Source organism: Vigna angularis, chromosome 4, assembly GCF_016808095.1.
Source record: "Vigna angularis cultivar LongXiaoDou No.4 chromosome 4, ASM1680809v1, whole genome shotgun sequence".
Classification (NCBI taxonomy): Eukaryota; Viridiplantae; Streptophyta; class Magnoliopsida; order Fabales; family Fabaceae; genus Vigna; species Vigna angularis.
This window is the reverse complement of record NC_068973.1, coordinates 35,027,799-35,054,771: the sequence shown is the minus strand read 5'-3', so window position 1 is coordinate 35,054,771 and position 26,973 is coordinate 35,027,799. Positions and strand designations below refer to the sequence as shown.

General features: G+C 37.3%; 1 protein-coding gene across 4 annotated transcripts in view; it reads right to left on the bottom strand.

Annotated features, from left to right (window-relative positions):
- The window catches only part of LOC108321841 (protein ANTI-SILENCING 1), a 31,283-nt gene that overhangs the window by 2,110 nt on the left and 2,200 nt on the right, over positions 1-26,973 (bottom strand). For 2 of the 4 annotated variants that reach the window (XM_052876132.1, XM_052876133.1), the window contains exons 4-11: positions 25,826-26,706; positions 17,784-17,810; positions 17,513-17,605; positions 8,101-8,179; positions 7,906-7,996; positions 1,537-1,645; positions 1,314-1,430; positions 1,134-1,221 (exon numbers count right to left, since the gene is read on the bottom strand). In XM_052876132.1, the coding sequence (XP_052732092.1) occupies positions 1,168-1,221; positions 1,314-1,430; positions 1,537-1,645; positions 7,906-7,996; positions 8,101-8,179; positions 17,513-17,605; positions 17,784-17,810; positions 25,826-26,706 (1,451 nt within the window). In that variant the 3' untranslated portion in view covers positions 1,134-1,167. Of the gene's footprint in view, positions 1-1,133; positions 1,222-1,313; positions 1,431-1,536; positions 1,646-7,905; positions 7,997-8,100; positions 8,180-17,512; positions 17,606-17,783; positions 17,811-25,825; positions 26,707-26,973 lie in introns of those variants that run through there. The other 2 variants (XM_052876134.1, XM_052876135.1) reach the window with 2 other exon arrangements.

Sequence of the window (26,973 nt, the reverse complement as noted above, 5' to 3'; positions counted from 1 at the left end):
TATATCATATTTTTTTATTAGTGTATAAAAAGATTTCATTAGAATTTAAAGAAAGAAAATAAAGAAACATTTAAAACACTTTTAGACTTCGATAGTTCTTTTTTAAAAAAAAAGTTAAAAATATATTTTAATTTTACCAACTTTGTTTCATACGTTTGCAAGTTTGCATATAAATTTAATAAATATTTTGATTCCAATGAAATTTTATTAGGTAATTTTATTTGAAATGTATACAATTATAATTTTTTTAAAAAAATTTGATATTAAAAAAATAATACATCCCTTTGATATTGAATATTTAATAATATCAACTTTCTCATGTCATGATTTTATAATTTGTTATAAAAATTAATTAATTGATATTAAAATAGAAAGAAAGTGGGTATACTCATTACCAAGTAGGAATGGGGATGAGATAAAACTGTTATACCAGTTGAGTATGAGTACGGGGATGGAATGAATTTTTTCTTTAGGCATGGGTATGGGTAATAAAACCAGTTGCCATCCCTAACTACCGGTCTTAAAAATCTTACATCAACTAGTGATAATGTTAGTGTATATAGTTTATAAGTGATGGCAATAATCACCTTACAAACTTATTTTGTAAGGATGAGTTAGGCCCATTCTCACATCCTAATATCTATCACCCACAATCAGACTGCAGTAGTCTCATACACAAGATTATATGTTCCGACATGAAAGATGTGTTGAAAATCCCACATCAATTACAGATAAGTCAATATTAGTTTATAAGTCAAGACAATCTTAACCTTGTACACTGATTTTGTGAGAATGAGTTATGCTTACACTCCCTCTCTAACCACTTTAATTTCTATTTACCCGCATAAGAGAGAAAAATGTCTAGCATAATTTAATATTAAAAACAACCTAGTTGATCAAACTATTAAAGTATGGGTGACAAACAGAACAGAAACCAAAGAGGATTTTACTGAATAGGAAACAAACAACATATTCATTCAGTACTAGAAGAGGAAACAAACAACATATTCATTAGTTCCAGAAGAGCCAAGAATTTGGTCACTGCAAGAAAGTGATATAAAAAAATCCAGCACTCTAAAGCAATAGTAAAAGAAGATTTAAGGAAGAAAAAATTTCTTCTAAGGAGAACTTACCACTAAAAATGTGTATATGGTCAATGGATGTCAGTTAAGTTTTAGACTTCAGCTTAGCTTTGAGTTTTCTCAACTGCTCGCCTTGTTGCTTAAGGAATGAAAACATGATAAAAAAAATCAAGATGGAATAAAAGAAATAAATGAATATGATTTATGGGACATAACTGAAAGATTATATACCTTATATAACATTCTCCATGATTTGTTTGCTCTTTCTTGCAGTAAGCACCACTCTATGGCCATGTCATATTCAATATTGTTGGGCTGAGAACAATGTGAAGTAGATACAGCATCTCTCTGTACAACCAAAATCATACTGACAAATAAATGAAAATGAACCAACTATTTAACCAATATTTGAAAAATTGGCCTAAGATATGAACAAAAAAGATAGATCATGTACCATTTCTCGTTGCATCTGCATCATTCTAAGTTGATCAACAACATGATGCCCATAGAATACTGGCTTCTTTTCTGGAAAGACAGGAATTCCAAAGCTTCCAACAAGGGGTCTAACAAGTAACAAAATTAAATGTTTTTAACAAAAACAATAACTCGTACACTGACTAAAATTTTTAAGCTCACAAAGTTCTATGTAGTGACTAATCAACATGGTAAATTAGTCTATGTAACAGCCAAAGTTCATTTACTATATAAGGTGTCACACTCTTGCATCTGCTGCAACAAATGTTTCCATCTTTTCCAATGTTGTGAACATTGAGATCTCACATGGAATTGGAAGGGGGATCATAACATGAATGGTAACATAATTTTCCGAAAAGACTGTAAAACTAAACAATCGTAGTAATTTGTCAATAATAGCTGCCCAAACAAAGGACTTCATGTCAGTGTAGTAGGCATCGTGGGATAAACGATATGATTCAATACCATCCATGACTCTGACAATGTGAATTATTTTTTATTCCTAGATTGCCAATCTTATTCCCCCAACAAGAGCAAATTTAGTGGGCCCCCCCAAACCATCTACTGCACACCTCGTCTATCTTCTTTCATAATTTTCTTCTCCTCTTCATTTCTTCTAATTTCATTTCTACAATGGAGCTCTACTCTTCATTTGACAAAAAAATTGCGTGACTAACTGTTTGTGTTCTCTCTTTTCGTATGTTGAAGTGTTGATTTTGGAACCCTGTTTATGTGATATTTACAGGTTTTTAGATGTTGTATGATGGCTTATTCTGCTGAAGAACGGCTCAAGCCAAAAGGAGGTAGAGATTAAACGGTAGTACTACAAAAGTGTTCCCTTCTTGAACAAATCAATTGATAACACCCAAAATGGTTCATAGAAATATAAGAGCTTTTTAGAAATGGTGATACACCTTGATATGTGATAGTCAGATGAAAGAGAAAGGGAGACTACTTACTAATTTTCTTGTTAATTAATAGTCCAAGTGGGAGATTTTTTTGAAGTCTTTATCGATAGATGGCAAATTAATGTTGAATTGTAGGAAAATATGGTGGAAGGAAGTGGGGAGGAGAATGTAGTCCCCTTGTGTTGCGCAGCTCATTGCCTTGACCTAATCCTTGAGGACATTTGAGAATAAGGAGTTTTGGAGAAAAATGAAAATTGAGAGTTCTTTCTCTGCTGATTATATTTTAATAATGCAATCTCAAATACAAAAAGGTTGATAAGAAAAGCTACTCCCTAGGACCCAATTTGATTGAAAAGTACAAGAAATAACTTTTCGAGATATTTGAGAAGACAGTAATAAACTATACAAAGAAATTTAAGAATAACCATAGTTAGCTACTATGGGGCTGAGACATTTGCAAAGTCTATATATAGTCTTATCCCTTGGGGGACGGGGATAAGGGGGACTAGGGAGGACTGTAGTTTTGTAAACAGGGAAGCCCTATGAAAGGAAGAGTGTTTCCTTTGTAAATGATTGTTGAATAGATTACTTGTGGATTAGTTAGTGTAAATGGGTTCTACACACGCTTTCTTGGAACTTCTCTGTTTTCTGATCAAGGCAAGTATCACTTTTTCTAACCCTCCACCCTCAAGTTAAAGGACATAGATAAGCATGGAACATATGAACTCAATTTGAGGTCACCTTAAAGACTTGATAGAACATCTCCAACATGATCATTGGAGCTGATAAATTCGGTACTAATTCCTCTTAACAACTCTCAAACAAAATGACAATCATCTTGTGTTTGGTTTGTTCATGGAACCAAGAATTAAAGGCAGTGTTAAGTGTAGATAGATTGTCACAATACAATATCATTTATTGAATGTCACAAAATTCCAATTCTTGGAGAAGTTAATTCATCCACACATGTTCACGTGTGATTTATATCGCAGCAATTGCATTTTGTTTCTTGCTCTTCTAGTAAATAATATTGCCTCAAATAAATACACAATACCCAATAGTGGAACACCTATATGTAGAAGATTGCTAAATAGGCATCGCAACACCTAGAAATTTGGTATTTGCTATCATTTTTCTTTAATCCTTGCACTGGGCCCTTCTTGAGGCACTAGACAATGTAGATTACAACTGATAGGATATGGAGAGTTTATGAGAGAAAAAGAAGAGGGAATGAGGAAGTTAGGAGAGTTAATGAGGCATAACTGTAATAGCAGTTGGGGGCGGGAAAAGAGCTCTTATAAAGAGCTGGTGTATTGTTGTCCTGGTTCATTTTTTGAATTTGATTCTTTGTATAGATAAGAAGCATTTCTTGGCTCCCTTGGAGGATTTGGTTGTACAAAATTGAAGGAATTAATAACAGAATTACTCTGTTTCACTATCTTTCTTCTGGTTTGGTGTGTGATAGTGAAGAGTTCAGGTAGGTTTCATACCCAGAAACCTATCAATTGGTCAGACCTGCCAAATAATATGGTGAGAGGAGCAAAATGGAGGGAAAGTTGAGCGCTTTAGTGGAAGAATGGAGGGAAGGATGAACGTATTCGACGATCAAATGGAGGCGATGGAAACCATGATGGATGGGTTGAAAGCCGAAATGATGGCGTTACATCAAGAAATTAGAGAAGTCACATGAGTTCTTGGAGGGCGAGCACGGAATCTTGATCACAATTCTAAGGGGAGTCAAGTTTCTGTGAACAAAAAAAGAAGGGGGAGAAGGGAGTGTTCCTATGAAGAATTGGACTACGACCGGAGCGAGGTTTAACCCAATTGGGTGAAGAGGGTAAAGTTACCCACCTTTGAAGGAATCGACCCACTAGGCTAGGTTTCCAGAGCGGAGAAGTTCTTCGAGATTCAAAATGTGACGGGGAGAGAAAGGCTCCAACTGGCTTACATTTGTATGGAGAGGAGCGCTAGTTATTGGTTACGATTCTGAAAAGCCAAGGCCAAGAATCCATCTTGGGAAGAATTGAGGGAGACTCTGGTGAGGAGGTTTGGAGACCGGGACAGGGGGGCGGTGTTCGAAAGACTGGCTGTGATAAAACAAAGAGGTGCGGTGGACGAATACATCCAGGAATTTGAGATGTTGGTGGTGCAGACGAAGGGGGTGATTAAGGACCAACTCTTAGGGTATTTTTTCCCGGCCTACAAGGCGACATAAGGAGTCAAATCTGCCCACATAACTAAGGAGTTACTGGCCAGCAAGGAAGTCATGCGAGATGTGGAAGAGGCGAATCGAGGTTCACGAACGACTGTAGGTACGATGACCAAGAGTAATCAATATTGGGAAGATACCAAGGAGGCACGAGGACTGTCGCTAGGTCGGAACCTTTCAGAGACGGTCAGGGGTGATAGGGAGTTACGGAGAACGCTGGCACATCGAGGACACGCTGGGTCCAGCAGCGTCCAAGGCGAGAAGATACGTGGTAAGTGACGCTTGCGGCAGAGGAGTGAGAAACCTACCCTACCCGGAATACATCAAACAAAGGGAGGAAGGGAGGTGTTTCTACTGCGACGGGCCTTATAGCCCAGATGCCCAGAAAGGAGCTTGAGAGTGGTGATAACGGGGGAAGACAGAGAGGAAGTGGACCAAAGACCGATGGAATTGTCTTCGTTCTCAATGGGAGGTCTCACCCAACCCAGGACTATGAAATTGCAAAGATGGGTAAGAGGAAGGAAGGTGTTGATCTTGATTAAGAGTGGCGCTAGCCACAACTTCATAGCTAAGGAACTGTTGGAGGAATTGGGAATGTCAGTGGAGGACCACCGCCTTACCAAGTGTGTCTAGGCGATGAACAGAAGAGGACACAAGGGTGTTGTAGGGAGGTTTTAGTGAAAGTAGATGAAACAAAGATAGTGGAGTAGTTCTACCTATTTGAAATGGAGGGGTAGACTTGATATTGGGGATAGATTGGTTGGCTAAATTGGGGGAGGTTACCATTAACTGTGGAGAGTTGAAGATGGTCTTTAGGTAGGGGGAGAAGACAATGATGATTAGAGGGGATCCCACTCTGGCAAAGAAAATAGTAGCACCAGAAACGTTGAAAATGAAGGAGGTAGAGGCTATTACCTTGGTGTGGAGTTTGGGGCGGACAGAGATGAGTGAAGAGGATGATACGGACCAGGTACTGACGACGGGGTAGAAGGAAGAGTTAGAGCAGGTGTTGGCACAATTCAAAGAGGTATTCAAAGAGCCCAGGGGCCTGCCTCCAGCCCGCAATATGGTACACAGGATATCCCTCAAGGAAGGAGATGACCCAATGAATGTTCAGCCCTACAGATATCCACATCTGATGAAGGAGATATCCACATCTGATGAAGGAGGAGATAGAAAACCATGTTGCTGATATGCTGAGAACAGGGACAATAAGACCTAGTACAAGCCCATATTCAAGTCCTCTGACACTGGTTAAGAAGAAGGACGACAGCTTGCGTTTCTATATCGACTACAAGGCACTGAACAGAGCTACCATACTAGATAAATTTCCGATTCCAGTGATAAAAGAGCTACTAGACAAACTAAGGGGCGCGAGATACTTTTCCAAAGTGGATTTAAAAGCTGGGTATCACCAGATTCGTATTGGGGAGGAAGATATCCAGAAAACAGCCTTTAGAACTCATCAAGCACACTATGAGTTCTTAGTCATGCCATTTGGCCTTATCAATGCACCAACTACGTTTCAGAGTATGATGAATAGTCTGTTGAAGCCCTATCTGAGGAGGTTCGTGTTAGTGTTCTTTGTTGACATTTTGATCTCCAGTAGATCGTGGGGGAGCATACGGAGCACATTGGTCAAGTGTTGAGTACCCTAAGACAACATCAATGGGTGGCTAATAGAAAGAAATGTGAGTTTGGGAAGATGGAGACAGAGATCTAGGACATCTGATTTCAGAGGCAGAGGTGGAAATGGACAAGAAGGTGATAGCAATTTCAGGGTGGACAAAACCCAGGACCCTAAAAGCTTTGAGGGGGTTCTTGGGTCTCACAGGGTACTATAGAAGATTTATGAAGGATTATGGGAAGATGGCTCAGCCCTTAACAAAATTATTAAAGAAAGGACAATTTGTTTGGTCACTCAAGCAAGTCAGGCAATGGCGAGATTAAAGGAAGCTATTACTACAGCGCCAGTTTTAGCCCTGCCAGACTTCACTCAACAATTTCATATTGAGTGCAACTCATGGGGGAGGAGTAGGAGCAGTTCTCACACAAAATAAAAGGCATGTTGCTTTCTTCAGCAAGGCATTGTCGAGGGATCTTTAAGTAAATCCATTTATGGAAAAGAGCTCATGGCCTTGGTGATAGCCATCCAACATTGGAGGCCCTATCTCCTTGGTCAAAAATTCATAGTAAATAGTGACCAGAGGAGTCTCAGATATCTTTTAGAGCAAACAATCACCATCCATAATCAGAAGAACTGGTTAGCAAAGCTTCTGGGGTATGATTTTGACATTGTTTACAAATTTGGGATTACTAATAGGGTGGTCGATGCTCTATCGTGAAAGGGAGAGGATAGGGAAGAAGAGGAGATGGAGATGAGGGTGGTACCAAGGCCTTATTGGCAAGATTTCCAGGAGGTTATGAGGGAAGTGGAGGAGGATGAGACTCTTAAGAAATAATGGAGGAAGTAAAAACAGATCCCAATTCGCACCTTGCGTTTACTCTAGAGAATAGCAAGCTTCACTACAAGGGGAGGCTGGTGTTGCCAGCCCAATCAGTATGGATCCCAAACTTATAGTCGAGTTCCATACAACAAACACTAGGGGACATTCAGGTGTTTATAGGACATATCGCAAGGTGGCTCAGTCCTTGTATTGGGTGGGGATGAAAAAGTTTGTCACCGATTTTATGGCCAGTTGCTTGGTTTGTCAGCAGCACAAGTATTTGGCATCTTCTCCTCAAGGCTTGATACAGCCTTTGCCAATACCACAAGCCATTTGGGAAGAAGTGAGCATGGAATCGCAAGGTCATGATGCAATATTAGTGGTGGTCGACCGCTTGAGCAAATATGGACACTTTATCCCCTTAAAACATCCATTCACAGCTCGAACAATAGCAGAGATTTTCGTCAAGGAGGTGGTTATATTGCATGAGGTGCCAATATTTGTAGTTAGTGACCGCGACCCACTATTTCTGAGTTTATTCTGGAAGGAGTTGTTCAAGTTGCAGGGGACCAAAGTCAAAACAAAAAAGATCATTAAAACGGGGCAAGTATAGACCACTAAAACTTACCATGAATGACCAAAGTCAAAACAAAAAAGACACTAATGTTGAATAAGATCTCATTATATTTCAAAATAGAATGACCAAAGACAAAAAAAAGTCACTAATAATGAAAAAGAACTCATTATAAATGCAGTTATCATACAACATGGGGTTGAGTACATACAGTCCATTTGACAATAAGAAGCAGCCCTCATCTAGTTCTCTAACAACCTTTGCTGCTGTTTCCATTTTCTTAAATATAGCAAAAGCTTGACCTGCATAATAACCAATATTACGCCATTGTTATATTCAAGCTGATTAACGAAAGAAGGGGTTTTAACAAGGTTTGAAAGAAAAGAACAAAGACTCTAGTTCCAACCAGAATGAGGGCTAGTGTAGTCATTTTTCTGGATCACCTTTGCAGTGCAACGTTCTTTAAAACCAGTCCAAATAATATTCTGTTATTTAGAGCAAAAAGCAATTACTCAATGAAATTGGCGACAGGAAGCATACTGAGTAACAACAAACTGATAGAAAGACTAACTGCCACGAATAAAATAGTAAAATCAAAAGCTATTTACTCTGCTTCCAGCAAGGAGAAGATTAAGGTAAAAATACAAAATGAATAGACACATAAATTGTAACACAAACTGTAAGCAAAAAGGTGCCTGGTTGAAAAATTGTCACCATATACCACCAGGGCACAGCTATTATAAGTTATTCGACAACACTGTCAAAAACAAAACCAAGGAAAGAAGAAAATTTATTAAGAATGAATATGACTTTGATTATCCCACCAAAGGCAATCCCTATAAAAAGACCTTTGGAAGAACACCAAAAAGACCCAAGTTAGTGAACTACTCTTCTAGATGACCTCCAAAGACTACTTGACAAAAGAAAATTCAAGGTGCCAAAACCTCTAAATTAACACAATAACTTGTGTTACCTTGGATTTAAAAATCTCTTAAAAACTAAATGATACTTTATTAAACTATGAATTTCCCAAAATTCAATAGAAATTCCATTTTGACTAACAACTTTACAATTACCCATTCTCTTAAGGGTTTTTTTCACAACTAAACATGAATTATGCGGTAGTAAGACCTTGTTCATCCCCTTGAAATTCTACTCTTTAATGTTATAAGTCAATCCCTGTTCGTCATTACAAGTCTATATATATATATATATATATATATATATATATATATATATATATATATAATTCTCCAATCTCTCTTTGATATTGAAATATGTAACAAAAGCTTTCTCTTTTTCGTGCTTAATGCATCTTACTTGATACAAATCTGTCAACCTTTATATACTTTTCACAAGCTTTTGTCGCAAGATTTTTGGTAAAACAAAAGCCTTTATGTTGTGTTCATCGTTGCTTTCATGGTGTTCCTTTCTCTATTTGTTGCCAAGCTTGCAAATCTTATGATCTTTATTCTTATTCCAAGATTTTTCTTAAGCTCTTAAATAGATTTGGGTTGTGCCTCATTAATAGCTTTCTCTGTCATTTTGATATGTTATGCAAATTCATATCATTATTGTATCCATATTATAAGGCCTTAAAATCCCTAGCCCAAATGATTTGGTGCATCCATATAGTTATTTATCACCCTGTCTTGAACAATTTTAGTCCACCAAGAATTTTTAAATACCAAGCCCAAATGAATTTGGGACTACCATTTAATTCCCAATTACTTTCATCCAATAATTTGTCCCTATAAAAAACTATCATCTCACTTCCATGTTGCCAACTAAGACTCTCCCGGAATCACCTTATAATCCTTACAAACTCTTTTATCAATGCTTCTTACCAAAAAGAAATCAATTTGTAACCTTAAGTTTCCCCGAATAAGTGTTAACACATACATTCCCCCTGGTTCCTAAAACAAGTTTTATAATCCTGAAATCGTAAGTCAGAGAAATCAAGAATAGATCTCCATTCATCATTTAGTTTCCCAAAAACTTAAACCAGTATTAGGTAATGTAAATCGTCTTTTTCCTAACCAAAATGTCCATACTGCCCCCAAAGATAATTTTTCCCTCTTAGGAAAAAAGCCTTGAGAAAACCATTCCGAATATTCCCACCTGTGGCACACTATTACTAATGCCATAAATTGACATCCATGCAACCATTAATTTTAAAGCTAAAAACTATGCATAACATCATTTTTATATTCATAGGCATTTCTTTCCGTTGTCTACAATACAACCACATTGCACTTTCCCTGTGGTTAAATCACTGAGAATTAAACTATAAAATAATTCTAGAGGGCTTAATTGATCCCTCTCACAATCTTCTATTTATAAGAATAAATTGATACAAAAGTACATGATAAATAGGATAACCCTAGACACAATATAATCATGATAAATAGGATAATCCTAGACACAATATAATCATGATAAATAGGGTAATCCTTGACACACTATAATGATGATAAAATAGGATAAATATCCTAACAAAATCCATTGAAAGGATTAGTGACAAAACAAGTCACGAAAGATGGAACCGTTCTAGTACCATCTCAAGGAGAGAGAAATCGAGAAGGAATATAATAAATTATGTGTTGGATAAACACATGAGTGTTCTTATTTATAATGAAGAAGGGATACAATATTAAAAACCAAAATCAATATATGGTAATGGGAAAGATTTGACAACATGTTTTCCTATCAAATCACATCTCATAATTGTAACATTCCTGTTGTAATTAGAGAAAATATCTATAGAATCTTCTTAATTAGAAAAAATATATACAGAATCTTCTTAATTAGAAAAAATATCTATAAAATCTTCTTAATTAGAGAAAATATCTATAGAATCTTCAAAATTATTTTTCAATATATTGTTTCCTTATTTTCCTATTTTAGAATATTAGATTGCTACACATAGAGGTAAAGAGAATGTAATTGACATGAATGAAAATAATAAAATCATTTTCTTTTTCAAGTTGGTATCAAAACTCCCGATCTTGGGAGCTCTGTTTCCGCTACATCAGTAGCCACCACCGTCGTTGTCCGACCATCGTAGTTGCCATTGTAGTCGGTTGGGATCGTTGATAGGGCAGAAAGGTACACCCAACTCCGGCAAACACAACATCAGAAATCGCTTCGGGAAAGAAGTCGCCAAGCACCAGAAATCGCTCGAGAAAGAAGTCGGGAAACAATATACTGCAAAATAATCTAGAAGATCATACATCTATTTTCTCTAATTAGGAAGATTCTATCGATATTTTCTCTAATTAAGAATATGCTATAGATATTTCCTCTTGTTCGATGTTAAGATGTGTGTTTCTGTTATTTGGGCTTAGTCTATTCTGTATTAAGGGTATTGGCCCATATCTTACAATATAAATAAACTACCCTATGTGTAGTCTAAACACATAAGGGATATTTTCTCCCAATCTTCTTTATTTCTCATATGGTATCTAGAGCACAGGAATAATTCCAGTCAACTCCACGGTCTCCGGCACCCATCACTGCTGTTGTTCGCCGCCGCCGTCGACGCCGTCGCCACCGTTGCCGGAGCTCCAGAATCGACCGGCGACCACACCATCGGAAGCGTCTCGGCCGGGCGACCACCGTCGCACGAAGATCGCCGCGATCGGAGCTCTCACGCGCCTCCACGCGCCGCCGCAGGAGTCGCCGCTGCCGCCGCGCGTGCCGGCGCGTCGCCGGAGCTTTCCGTCGCCGATCAGCACCGCCGTGATCGCCTCCTCGCCCTCTTTCTGGATCTGTGGTCGTTGCGTCAATCGGAGCACTTTGAATTTTTAGGGTTTCTCCCTCTCCATGGCGTCTTCCTCGTCTACAAACACCTCTATTGGTGGCTCATCTTCTGATCCCTCAATATATACTAATTATGTGAATGTACACTTGTCCATTGACAAGTTAGATGGCACAAATTATGCAACCTGGGCGTCCGACATCAAACTTTGGTTGAAGAGTCAGGGGTACTTAGATCATCTTACTCAAAATGTGACTACTGCTCTCATAGATGACACTTCCCGCTGGATGAAAATTGATGCTCAGTTATGCATTGTTATAAAGTCCACCATTCACACTCCTCACTGAAACAAATGTTTCGATCCTATGAGACATGTTCAGAAGTATGGGCACAAGCGAAGTTGTTATACACAAATGACACTCAGCGTCTTTATGGTGTTTGTCAGGACCTATTAACTGTTATTGGTCCGCGCAATCCTGGTCCCATGGCAGAATATTTGGGTAAAATTCATGCCCTTCTTCATGACTTTAATGATATATTACCTCTTGCTTCCACTCCTGCTGAAGAATTGGAACAACGATCAAAGTTCTTCATGTTGTTGGCATTATACGGACTCTCTGATGATGTTTCTCATGTCCGTGATCAGATTTTGGGTTCTCCTGTCATACCCAACTTTACTTCTACTTGTTTTGCTCTTTTGCGTATACTGAGCAAACCCGTCACTGAGACATCTCCTCGTACTGATGATTCCTCTGTTATGGCTGCTCAACGTGATGATCGAAGTCGGTCTCGCAAGGCAAGTAAAGGACGTCCAAAATGTGACCATTGTGGCAAGTTAGGCCACAAGATTGATAGATGTTATGCTCTCCATGGACGTCCTCCTCGACCTGTAGCAGTGGAAAATTCTGATCCACCTCCCCGATCACCGTTTGCAGACCATCCTACTTCATCTAATATCGTAGACAAACCTGCAATCTTTAACGAATTTCTCAGATGGTATGAGGATCATCAGCACTCTGGTTCCACTACATCTGCATCTGTTGCACGTACAGGTACACCTTTTGTTGGTCTAACTCACTCCCTTGGACCTTGGGTCCTTGACTCAGGCGCCACCGATCATATCACTGGTAACAAGTCCTTGTTTTCTTCCTTGTCATGTCCGGCTAATTTACCCTCGGTAACAATGGCTGATGGGTCTAGAGTCTCATCTCATGGTATTGGTACTGTTAATATTTTTCCATCCATATCCATTGATCATGTACTTTATGTCCCTGGGTCTCCCTTCAACTTATTGTCCATTAGTCGTTTAACTCGTACTCTTAATTGTGTTATTTCCTTTACTAAAGATTCTGTTTGGTTGCAGGACCGGAGTTCGAAACACATGATTGGCACAGGATGTGAGTCTCATGGCCTTTATCATCTCCACCTTTCTCCACATGTTGGCGTAGTCATGGAGTCACCATCCCTTCTTCATGCTCAGTTCGGCCATCCTAGTCTTGCCAAACTACAACAACTTGTCCCGAGGTTGTCCACATTATCAAGTTTGTCGTGTGAGTCTTGTCAGTTAGGGAAGCATACTCCTAGTTCCTTTCCTCGTAGTGTCTCACAACGGGCGTCGTCCCCCTTTTCATTGGTTCATTCTGACATTTGGGGACCTAGTCGTGTTAAGTCCATTTTAGGTTTTCAGTATTTTGTTACCTTTATTGATGACTATTCCAGATGTACTTGATTGTTTTTAATGAAGAATCGTTCTGAGTTGTTTTCTATTTTTCAATCTTTTTTCAATGAAATAAAAACACAGTTTGGGGTGTCTATTCGAAATTTACGTAGTGATAATGGCCGTGAATACCTTTCTCAACCGTTTAAACAGTTTATGGCTTCTTATGGCATTCTTCACCAAACCTCATGTGCTTATACCCCTCAACAAAATGGGGTGGCTGAGCGTAAGAATAGACACCTTATTGAAACAACTCGTACACTTTTTATTCATGGTCAAGTACCCTCACGTTTTTGGGGTGATGCAGTTCTCACAGCATGTTATCTTATCAACCGCATGCCATCTTCCGTCCTAGATAACAAAATCCCTCATTCTATCTTATTTCCTCAAGACCCTCTGCATCCATTACCTCTTCGAGTTTTTGGGTCTACATGTTTTGTTCATGATTTTAGTCTTGATCTTGATAAGTTATCTCCTAGGTCTCACAAATGTGTCTTCTTAGGATTTCCACGGTCACAAAAGGGCTATAAGTGTTTTTCCCCTTCCCTCAATCGTCATTTTATCTCTGCTGATGTCACTTTTGATGAGTCTTCTTTTTACTTTTCACATCTATCTTCTAGTTTTGTACCTCTCCCTGTTACTGTTGATATTCCTCTTATCTGTGATCCTCCTGGTGATGCTCCACCCATTTTGTCTTCTCCTTCTTTAGACTCTCATTCACCACAGGATCATCCTTCACCTCCACCCCTTCAGGTTTATAGTCGTCGTAATTGTCTCCCTCATGACTCACTTTCGGTGCCGCCTCATGTGTCTCCTCCGGCTCCAGCAACTGAGTCTGACTTGCCTATTGCCCTCCGTAAAGGTATACGCTCTACCCGTAACCCTTCCCCCCATTATACTGTTCTTAATTACCACAGATTATCTCCATCTTTTTATACTTGTCTCTCATCTATTTCTTCTGTGTCAATTCCCAAATCTGTGGGTGATGCCTTAACTCATCCTGGTTGGCGTCAAGCTATGATGGATGAATTAAGTGCTTTACAGGAGAGTGGAACTTGGGAGCTTGTCCAATTACCATCTGGAAAGTCTGTTGTTGGTTGCAGGTGGGTGTATGCTATCAAGGTTGGTCCTGATGGCACAATTGATAGTTTGAAAGCTCGACTGGTTGCCAAAGGCTACACTCAGATTTTTGGTTTGGATTATGGTGATACTTTTTCTCCAGTGGCAAAAATGACCTCTGTTCGCCTTTTCATTGCCATGGCCGCTCTTCGACAATGGCCTCTTTACCAACTTGATGTCAAAAATGCTTTTCTCAATGGTGATTTGCAGGAAGAAATTTATATGGAGCAACCGCCTGGCTTTGTTGCTCAGGGGGAGTCATCTGGATTGGTATGTCGTCTTCGCAAATCCTTGTATGGCCTAAAACAGTCTCCTCGAGCCTGGTTTGGTAAATTCAGTTGTGTTGTTCAACAATTTGGTATGTCTCGCAGTGAAGCGGATCATTCAGTGTTCTATCGCCACTCGAGTGCTGGATGTATCTATTTAATAGTGTATGTCGATGATATTGTTCTCACAGGAAGCGACTATCTTGGCATCTCTCAGATGAAACAACACCTTTGTCATCATTTTCAAACCAAAGATCTTGGCAAACTCCGGTACTTTTTGGGTATTGAAGTAGCACAATCCAATGATGGTATTGTCATATCTCAGAGGAAGTATGCGTTAGACATCTTGGAGGAAACAGGGTTAATGAACTGTAAATCTGTTGAGACACCTATGGACCCTAACATCAAACTCCTACCAAATCAGGGGGAGCCTTTCTCAGATCCTGAACGGTATAGAAGACTAGTTGGTAAATTAAACTATCTTACTGTTACGCGTCCTGACATTTCCTTCGCAGTTAGTGTGGTGAGTCAATCTCTAAACTCCCCATGTGAAGACCATTGAGATGCAGCTGTTCGTATACTGAAGTATATTAAAAGATCACCTGGAAAAGGTTTGCTATATGGCCCTAACAACGATACAAAGATCGTTTGCTATTCAGATGCTGATTGGGCTGGTTCCCCTTCTGATAGGAGGTCTACTTCTAGATATTGTGTCTCTATTGGTAGCAACTTGATATCTTGGAAAAGTAAGAAGCAAAGTGTTGTGGCAAGGTCGAGTGCAGAAGCAGAATATAGAGCTATGGCATCAGCTACTTGCGAGCTTGTGTGGCTTAAACAATTGCTTAGTGAATTGAAATTTGGAGATGTCACTCACATGATACTTATATGTGATAATCAAGCTGCTCTCCATATTAGCTCTAATCCTGTCTTCCATGAGAGAACCAAACATATTGAAGTTGATTGTCATTTCATTCGAGAAAAAATCATATCCGGAGATATCAAGACTGAGTTTGTTAACTCAAGCAACCAGTTGGCAGACATATTCACTAAGTCCTTACGAGGACCTAGAATTGATTATCTTTGTAACAAGCTTGGAACATATGATTTATATACTCCAGCTTGAGGGGGAGTGTTAGATGTTAAGATGTGTGTTTCTGTTATTTGGGCTTAGTCTATTCTGTATTAAGGGCATTGGCCCATATCTTACAATATAAATAAACTACCCTATGTGTAGTCTAAACACATAAGGGATATTTTCTCCCAATCTTCTTTATTTCTCATACCTCTAATTACAACCCTTCCCTTCAAGTTGATAAATGAATGTCAATCATTTCCAACTTGCCTATAAGATCTTGAAATCTACCTGGAGGGAGCCCTTTTGTAAAAATATCTATTATCCGAAGTTTTGTAGGAACATGAGTTGTAATCACAAAGACAAATTTTTTGACAAAAAACATGAAAGAAAACAACCCACTTTGACTCTCGAGCAAGAAAAATTATCTAATCCGAAGGTGAGCATCCCTAAAGATATAATTGAGGAAGTAAGAATTACTAAGGATTTACCAATTGCATTGAGAAAAGAAAGAAGATCATGTGATAAATATCCTATTTCTCAGTATGTTTGCACTAACAATCTCTCTAATAAACACAAAAGCTTTATTACTGCCATTGATGCCACAGAAATTCCTACCTAAATCCAAGAGGCCATGAAACTTGAACATTGGAATCAAGCCATGAAAGAAGAGATGAATGATGCATTAGAAAGAAATTCAACTTGGGAGATTGTTGAGAAGCCAAGAGACAAGAAGGTAGTAAGGTGTAGATGGATATTCACAGTGAAACATAAGGCAAATGGGACAATAGAAAGATATAAAGCTAAATTGGCGGCAAAAGGATATAATGATTTTATGTGTGAATATAAGTTTATTATTAAGAATTTTGAGTGGCATATAATGATTTTATGTGTGAATATAAGTTCAATAAAATTTTAAATTTGTAGGACCTTACGATCCATGTTACAATCTTCCAATTTATGATTTATATTTCCCTTTCTGATCTTGAGTTAAGATCTAGATTTTTACTTCCTTGCAAGTGAGCTAAGTCCCAATGAAATGATTGAGTTGTTATGCTCTTTAAATAGAAAGAGTTGCACACTTACTATAAGTCATAGTTTTTGGCCTAGTTGTAACCGCTTGATCTAACATTTGATATCAAAGCCAAGGTTACAAACTTGATTTCCGACAACATAATGATTGAAAGGTGATTGTTGTAAGTCGCATCAATCATTCTTTGACAAAAATCAAATGGACTAAGTCCCAATTGAGTTATGACACTTTAATTGCTACATTCTTAAATAGGAATTATTCCTTGAATATAAGCTATAGATTATTCCTTGATTATACGAGCTCAATCCAACACATAGTCTTCAACTGAAATCATGACAATTGTCATCTATGGCTTTGTTTAATGCTTTAAACAAAATGTAAGGAAACAGCCACCATAAGAATCAACTTAAGAGTAATAAAAAATTGTTCTCTAATCACCACAGGAAATATAAGGAAAAATCTATGAATTCAAGTAAATGCATCAATTCAAAATACGCAAAAATTGATAGTTGATTTTGCATATAGGCAAGTAAAGGAGTCAATGCATCAATTAGAAAAGAGTTAGAACACCTATAAAGTGAATGTCACCTGTGAATAGATAGATAAAGAATTAGAAAGATTTAATGAAAAGACCTATAAAGTCAAGTGAATGCATCATCTCAAAGCCTGCAAAATCAATAGTTCAATTTGTGTACAGGCAAGAAAATCAGCTTATATTCCAAATCAAATGAACCTTTTCAATAACAGGATTCAACATGCTAGCTTTAAATGGTACTTTTATGGGTTGTAGGATCTGTATTCTAGTTCTCCACCTAATGAATAAGAATACATAAATTGGGAATGATTATTACCTGTACCTCTGATGAAGATAAAGATGGATCCAAGTTTTGAAGAAGCACAAGTTTTCGTTGCTCAAAAGCAGTTTTCAGTTTTTCTTCCCAAGGCTGAAAATAATATAAATCATCCATAATGTCTCAAGCTTTATTTCACTATATCTCAGTCAAAAACGTCAGCCAAAACAAGCAAAATCATAGATACCACATAGTTCATTGCATTGCATCCTACAAGTAAATTCAGTTAAAGAAAGGCAACTCGAGAAAATAAAAAGAAAAAAGAACTTACAATTTCCTTAAACCATTTGCGTCTATCCTGTGACAAAATGGAGGGGGAAATTGAATAAGCAAACCACCAAAGTACAAACTATTTGAATTGATGTCAACAAGAAACACACAGCAAAATCAACTAAACAATTAAATTACAAACAATTGACATCAAAACATGCCATTATTTACCAAATTTTAAAATGAAAATTTCTTAAAATATATTAATTCCCTTACGAAAAACATTCCAACAGGATTGCCCACTGAAATAAACCTCAAACAGGAAATCACATAGGATGTGCTCAAAAGAGTTTCATCAATTCCTTATCATTAACAGTTGTAGTTTATTTATTATGTCACTAATGAGAATTGATTAGATTATGTATTTAACTGAGTCATTGATGAAAAATGGTCATGGGTGTTCCAATTAATCAACCCTCCTTTAACAAGATAGGATTTGTATTGTGTTAATGAGAATTGGTAAAGAAAAAAACTATTGGAATCAAAAACATGCAAATCCTATCAATAGTACTAAATTGCATTCATATTTGTCAGTTCATCACTATGGTAGAAGGATTGCATCTTTGCAGCTATAGGCCATCATGTTGAAGGCCACCGAGTTGCAACTCCTTGTCATCCCTAAAGACATGCACAAAATCCGAGCTGTTGCTGCTACTGCATCAGCGTGTATAAAGCCCACTTTGACCCTAAAAAATATCATTTTAAGGTTTTAGGAGGAAATCATGGAATTTAAACCTGCTTTGGCCGCCCAGTTAAATTTATTGATGCACTGAAAACCTAACCTGTTTTGACCTATGTTTTTAATTTTGAAACAGTAACTAAACAAGTGAAGATAGAAATTCAAAGTTCAATGATCTGACCATAGTTAAACCAGTGATAATTAATAATATGATTTTAATTCTAATGTCCTAGAGAGGAAAAATCATACAAAAAAAAATAACGTAAAACTTATAAATTCATAGTTCAAAAAATAAACTTCACTAATAGATGTCATAACTCAGCATACAACACCCAAATTAAAATGAAACTAAATCAAATGAGATAAATTTTAAGTTCAAAAGCAAAACACATTAACACCTAATAAAATTTATTAGACAATACCGACATAAATAAATATAATTGATGCAATTATCATTACAAGCTTTGAAATATACTAATCATCATAATTATGTGCTTTGAAATACATTAATCGTCATAATTATGAGCTTGGAATTAAATAAATAAAAGGCTCCTCACTACAAACCAATTTGCTTTGGTTCAACCCATCTTACACAAGTACTATACAATACTAGAGATGTCAAAATAAGTCATAACCCACAAACTAACCCAACTCACTAAAGGTTCAAGCAAGGTTGGGCTATAAAACTTGAGATTGAAACTGTAAAATAATTCTTGAGGGCTTAAAGGATCCTCTCACTCTCATTCTATATATAAGAAAGTTTAATGCAAAGTATATGATAAATAAGGTAACCCTAAACACAATATAATCATGATAAATAGGGTAACCCTAGACACAATATAATCACGATAAATAGGGTAACCCTAAACACAATATAATGATGATAAATATTCTAACACTCCCTCTCAAGCTGGAGCATACAAATTATATGCATCAAGCTTGGAACAAATAAACTCAATCCGAAGACCCCTTAATGACTTGGTCAACACATCTGCGAGTTGATCGTTTGACCCAACAAACTCAATACATATTTCTTTAGTCAACAACTTTTCACGAACAAAATGACAATCAATTTCTATATGTTTAGTCCTCTCGTGAAACACTGGATTTGACGCAATGTGGAGAGCAGCTTGATTATCGCATTACATCTTCATAGTATGGATGTCACAGAAGTTAAGCTCTTGAAGGAATTGTTTCACCCATATAAGTTCACATGTGAGTGACACCATCGCCCTATAACCGGCTTCAGCTGTTGATCGAGCTACTACATTATGTTTCTTACTTATCCATGGAATAATGTTTCCTCCCAGAAAAACACAATATCCTATAGTGGACCGTCTATCAATAGGCGAATCTACCCAAATGTTTTCTTTATCTTCATATAACAATCCTTGCCCGGGAGACTTTTTGATATACCTTAGAATGCGAATGAAAGCATTCCTATGGTCAACACATGGAGCCTGCATGAACTGACTAACCACTCCAACTGCAAAGGATAGATCTGGCCTTGTAATAGTGAGATAAATCAGTTTTCCAACCAGCCTCCTATTCCTCCCTGGACCGGAGAATAATTCACCTTCTTCTGTCCTTAATTTTTGGTTTGGGTCCATAGGACTGTCTACCGGTCTGCAATCAATCATGTCGGTTTCTTGTAATATATCAAGAGCATACTTCCTTTGGGAGATTACAACTCCATCTTTTGATTGCGCTAGTTCAATGCCTAAGTATTTGAGACTTCCAAGATCCTTGGTTTGAAAATGTCTACACAAGTAGTCTTTCAGTTAGAGATATTCCAACAGCATCATTTCCTGTAATGACAATATCATCACCATATATTATTGAGTAAACACATTTCTCAAGAGAAGAATGACAATAAAAAACTAAATGGTCTATTTCACTGCGTTTTAGCCTAAATTTTTTAACAATGGAGCTAAACTTTCCAAACCAAGCACGTGGTGATTGCTTAAGGCCATAAAGAGATCGATGCAATTTGCATACCATACCAGACCTCCCCTGAGCAACAAACCCAGGAGGTTGCTCCATATAAACTTCTTCCTCAAGATCACCATGTAGGAAGGCATTCTTGATATCCAATTAATGAAGTGGCCAGTGACGAATGGCTACCATGGCAAAGAAGAGGTGAATAGTAGTCATCTTGGCTACAGTAGAGAAAGTGTCACACTAATCAAGACCATAAACCTGAGTGTAACTTTTTGCAACAAGTCGAGCTTTGAGCCAATCAATTTCACCATCAAGGCCGGCCGATTTTAACTGCAAACACCCATCGACAACCAACCGCCTTTTTGCCCGGGGGAAGGGGCACCAGCTCCCAAGTATTATTGTGGTCAAGAGCCTGCATTTCTACAATCATAACTTGTCGCCATTCAAGATGATCAAGTGCTTCTTTCACATTATTGGGTATAACAACAGAAGACACTGAGGATAAAAGAGAAAAGTAGGAGGGTGACAATCGATGATAGCTAAGAAAATTATAAATGGGATGAGGGTTTCGAGTAGAACAAGTACCTTTTCTGAGGGAAATAGGCCATGCTGAATCATTTTCATCAGGAGGAGTGGGAGGAGGTCACGAAGGAGAAGAATCTAAAGTAGGAGATTCACCATTGTCTTGGGGAGGTGGATTATCCATTGAGGCCCTGTGTGGGAGTATGTGAAGAAACGGGTGCAGGAGAATTATGATCAAGACTTGAAATGATAGAGACAGGGGAGCTATTTGACTCTGCCACTAGAATAGGAAGGACCTGCTGGAGGATAGAAACATCCTGAACAGATGGAGAGAAGTAAGGAGTTTGTTCAAAGAATGTGACATTGGAAGACATGTAATACTTCTTAGTTTCAAGAGAGTAACACCGATATCCTTTTTGGAGTTGAGAATAGCCTAAGAATACAGATTAGAGAGCGCGAGCGGAGAGTTTGTCTAGACCTGGAGACATGTTAGGATATAGGGTATTTGGATATAATGGGAAAGGGGATTAGGATAAAAGGCAGAGGAATTGTATAAATAGATTGATTGGATAGTTAGAAGCCAGTTTTTTAGTACATTGATTGTTGACAGGTTATGACCTGTGAAGAGGGTTAAGCCTCTAAATTCTTTTTGTACAGACACTCTTACTAAAATAATATTCAATTTTCTCTCTTTCTTGTGTCTTCTTGGTGAGTGAGAGAGTCTTTGATTAGGTTCCCAATTCAGGAACCTATCACATGTCATGAACAAAACGTACACAGCCAAACACTCGAGGAGATGTATGAAAAAGAGGATCATTAGGAAACATAACGGAGAAAGGGACTTTATTATCAAGAGAGGAGGAGGGCATCCTATTAATAAGATAACATGTAGTCAAGATGGCATCCCCCAGCGATGGACAGGAATATGGGCACCAAGCAAAAGGATACGGGCTGTTTCAACCAAGTGTCTTCAACAGCAGATTAGGCTTTAACCATGAAGGACACCATATCATGATCTGCCATTTTAAGATATGCAAGCTTGTTTACAGTGTCATAGAGACGTTGGATATCGTTGGCATAGATGCTTTGAGCTTTCTTCCAAAAGGAGTTACAAGTTTTGAAAACCCTCAAAGATATAAGAAGTTTGGGTTCCACTGATTGTCATTACAGGGCACACAACTGGAAATCTGCTTGTTTCCACTAATTAGCTTTTCAGCAAGCACATGGCCTCCATCTCGCTCAAGGTGGTCATAATGCCCTTGACCAAGGAACCACATTTCAATGGCAGCAGACTATGATAGATAATTTTTCCCATTTAGCTTCTTGGAGGTAATTGATGGACTTCCAGAGAAGGAAAGAGTACTACCAGGCGCCATCTCTGAAGAAGACGAATCGCACCAGCGAGGAACAAGAAAACCCTAAGCATTTAGACGAACGGAACTGTGATGACAGCCGGCGATGGACGACAACGACCGGAATGGACGACCGACGGCGGACGGCGGTGAACAGCAACAGATGTTGGCGAACAGCGGCACCAGACAGATGCTACGAGACAGAAACCAGAGCGGGATCGACTCGCTCTAATACCAACTTGAGATTGAAACTGTAAAATAATTCTTGAGGGCTTGAAGGATCTCTCTCCCTCTCATTCTATATATAAGAGTTTAATATAAAGTACATGATAAATAGGGTAACCTTAAACACAATATAATCATGATAAATAGGGTAACCCTAAACACAATATAATCATGATAAATAGGGTAACCCTAAACACAAAATAATGATGATAAATACCCTAACAGGCTCCTCACTACAAACCAATTTGCTTTGGTTCAACCCATCTTACACAAGTAGTATACAATACTAGAGGTGTCAAAATGAGTCATAACCCACAAACCAACCCAACTCACTAAAGGTTCAAGCAAGGTTGGGCTATAAAACTTAAGCCACACAAAAACTAAGTCAAAATCAATCCAACTCATAACCTATGACCTAAACTAATTTGAGACAAGTTGGCCCATTTTCATAATGAAAACAAATATGGAGAAGTTTCACATATCAAGAAAGATTAAGAAAATCACATTTTTTAGGCTTATCTCGAGTTTCTCATAAATTTGGATATTTTCAATTGAGTTCTTATTAAATTTTTGTGGTTTATTTTGTACTAAAAATTTGTATAATTTTCATTTAAGTCTCAGTCCTATTAGTAAAAATTGTGTTTCAAATTTTAAGATTGTGAGTCTTCTCAATCTTCTTCTCCTTCCCCAATCTCACATTACCTGAAAGTTGCATTTTTAGAGGATTGACTTGGATCGGTATTGGAAATCACAACTCGCATGGGAGCGCAGAGTCTTAGAATGCAATCCCTCCCTACAGCGAGGAAGAAGTTGACAGACCTAGTGGCGATTTATATTTCCTGTTCTAATCTTGAGTAAGATCACGATTTTGACTATCTTGGTCCTTGCTGTTAATTTTTTCCATTAACTGGGTGAAGGGTCTTTAATCTTGCCCAATCATCTTGCTTATTTGTCTCCATATGTTATTTTACATTAATATTAGACGAAGTAGTTTTGTGGTTAACAGGTGGCTTTTATTTTTTTGGTTCAAAACGACAAGGAAAGTCTCGTTGGATTGAGACCGGAAAGGAAAAGAAAACAAATGTGTTGAGTAAGGGCAAACTAAAACCTAAATAAAAGGTTGGAGGACTACGGAATAAGCATTGGGAGACTACAAAACAAAATGAATATTATATTCACAACTCAATTGAAAATGTTCATATTTATCAAGGAATTGAAACTTAATTAAGCTTAATTTAAAATTTGACAAGTCACCCACCAACAAATGATGGGACAAGCCAACTTGAAAATTTTTTAAGACACCACAAAGTAAGTCGAATTGAGTTAAATTGCTTTTAGCTAAACCCATGTGAGTTGGGTTAGCTCTCTTTCACAAATCTTATATACATAAGATACAAATGTTATAACCCACAAGAGTTAGTAGCAAATAGCAATGCAAAGCGACCACCATCCAAAACCATTATACCTAGACAATAGTTATTTTTATCCCTAAGTTGGTGTATATGACATGAATCATTGTTGTAGCTAAACAAAGAAAGAAAGGAGCAAGCCTCAATGGAAACGTCATGACAGGTTACTGAAAATGTCAATAGAACTCGAGAGAAAAAATAAAAGAGGAAGGGAGTGAATTACATATGAGGGATAGTGAAATAATAGGGTGAAAAACATAGATTATAGTTCAAAAGATAAAATTACCCTTTTATACTTAATGAAAATAACACCCAAAAGTATGACACCTTTTGGGTCATAATTGGCACCATAGGTCAAACCAAGATTTCAACACAAAATATCACAGAAACAAAGAGATCTCTTTGAATTTGGACATAACACACAACATATGGGCACAAAGCCAATGTGTTACATGACCTTTCTACCACAAAGTGATGTTGCTCCACTTCACATAAACATCATAAAGACATTAACACGCGATATTGACTAATGTGTTCTAACCCAAAATACGATTGATTGAAGCAATTTCTTCTCTTCAAGGCAGGCCCAAAATCTATGTGAAGCACTATAGTGTGAAACGACAAGGATTTTAGCTCTTAACAAGTCAAGATCTCATAATGACCAAAAATATAACTAAAATGTTTCTTATAAGGCTTGAACAATTCTCACCACACAAGCAATTTTATGGGATTGTATTAGAAAATGTCACAAACATGTTGTGCCATTAACATTGCCCCAGTCTATGCCTAGCGCCCTCAACATGAAAAGGGGTGTTGGAAAATTGTCTTAATTGCAATCACACCTAGTTAACATATATAATGAGAGATCTATATGTGAGGGGCTGATTAAAAAAGTTTAAGAGTTTTACCGTGGAACACCATGATGTCAACTCTTAGTGGGCTGAAATTTAGCATCAACTATTGGTATGGTCAATGTAGTCCTTATAAGGCTAGGGAATCCTCACCTTACATTCTATGAGAAACAAGTTGCTATATCTTAAAGAAAAACAAGGAAGATTATAAGAAAAGAAAAAAAAATCTCAAACAACTACAAAGTAAATATAATAACTTGATAACAAAGCAAATCAAATTTCTATATCTTAAAATTGTAAAATAACCTCATGCATAAATCATTGAAGAAAATAAGTTTTTGACCTTCAAATGTTAATTGATAGCCACAACTATATCACAAAAATATAATCCACCATAAATAAGTATCAATAAATTTAAACATTATGAGATAACCCAATAGTTGGAATCTAAACCCAACCCATAAACAAAACCAAACTAATTTTGGTCTATTATCACAACAACTTTTTAATTACTTGAGTTTGGCATTTAAGTAAAAAACGGGGCCAAAAGTTCAAAATAATAAATGTTTTATATAACTCTTCAGAATAATTTTAGAATTCTTTGCCTCCATTAGTAGTTTGATGGTAAAATGAACTTATTAGTGTGACACTAGAAGCTATCCATTTAAAATGCCTAAGAATTTAGTGTGATATGGAAATTTTTCATGTTAATCTAGTGTGCATACAATAGAATTACCCTAGAAATGCATCACTCTTTATCGCGAAGCACCAAGCCCTAGAGGAGAAAATGGAAAGGGATTTTACAAATCAAGCAACACAACCCCTTTGTATTACCAATTAAATAAATTGGCTCTAAAGTAATATGATATTAGCCCAATCAAATCGTTGTCTAACCCACGCATTAAAAGCACAATTGGGCTAAATGCCACCATTAGAGGTTGGTCAGTGTTCATAGCTTGAAGACTATCTTGTTCACTTGGTTATGTGGTGAAGTAGTAGGGTAAGAAGTGCCAAGAGAACAATAACTATGAAGACAAAGAGAAAGGGCTTGCGATGCAACTTACATCATCAGGTCTTCGAGTAACTTCCGTTGGACGAAAATCTCTCTCGTGTTCCACATTCAATGAAATCATTGAAGAGTCTTTGCACAACTTGTCACCAGTGAGTTTCGTTGTCTTGTCAATCTTTAACCTCTTGGAAGGAAGCTCCTCCACATCAAAAGAATCCACTTCGCGTTGAAGCTTATATTTATCCTTTGATGAAGATGGAGCTACAGTCTTCACATCATCGCCATTATCGTCATCATCGTCATAAGTAATAAGCTTTCGACTTTTCCCATTATTGTTCATCTTTGCACTAGAAACCTTATCAAAACCGCCCCGATTTTCCTTCTTGGAAGTCATTTCCTCCACCACTCCCTTATTAAATTGTCCAACCGAAACACCACCATCCTCGTGATCATTTCCTAAATTAACTCTAGATGTGGAAATGTTCTTCTCAATAGAGTCATTTCCACGCCCATTGTCCATTTTAGCCATTTCCCTCATTTTCAAATCAGTTCTAGGACCGTGTGATAGTTTAGAAAATGATTTTTGTTTAACCAAGGAGGCCTTGTGACCTCCCTTTTCTTCAACTTTATCTTGAGGTGCATTCTTGTTGTTGGAAACCAGGTGCAAAGAATCATTAAGTTCACTTGCTTCCTTTACACCAGTTCTCAAAGTAGGTTTTTTTCCCAACAATGATTTAGAAACAGCATGTTCTCTAGCTAATGCGTCAAAATACTTGCCATCTGGTTTTTCAATCAATGGCTGACTGTTATTTTGACTCAAAGGAGTCACAGCTTCATTACATGCCATGAAGTTCCCGCTAACCTCTTTCTTTTCTAAACCGGGTTTCACAATACCAACATGCTTTCGACTATCTAAATTGTTAAAAATATTTTTAACTGCAACAATTAGAGAAACAAATTCACAATATATTCAAAAATTTAAAACTAAATAGAATTAGACTCATTGCACATTATTTAGGATCAACAACATCAATGAAATTTCTAGTACTACACAACAGAAACAGTGTAATTTATCGATTAAACATTCAAAATAATTTGAAGGCTCAATTTATTATATATATATATATATATAAATACAAATAAATAAGCATATCCCATAATTAAAAATTCACATTAAACAAGAAAAACGTTCAACATGCATTT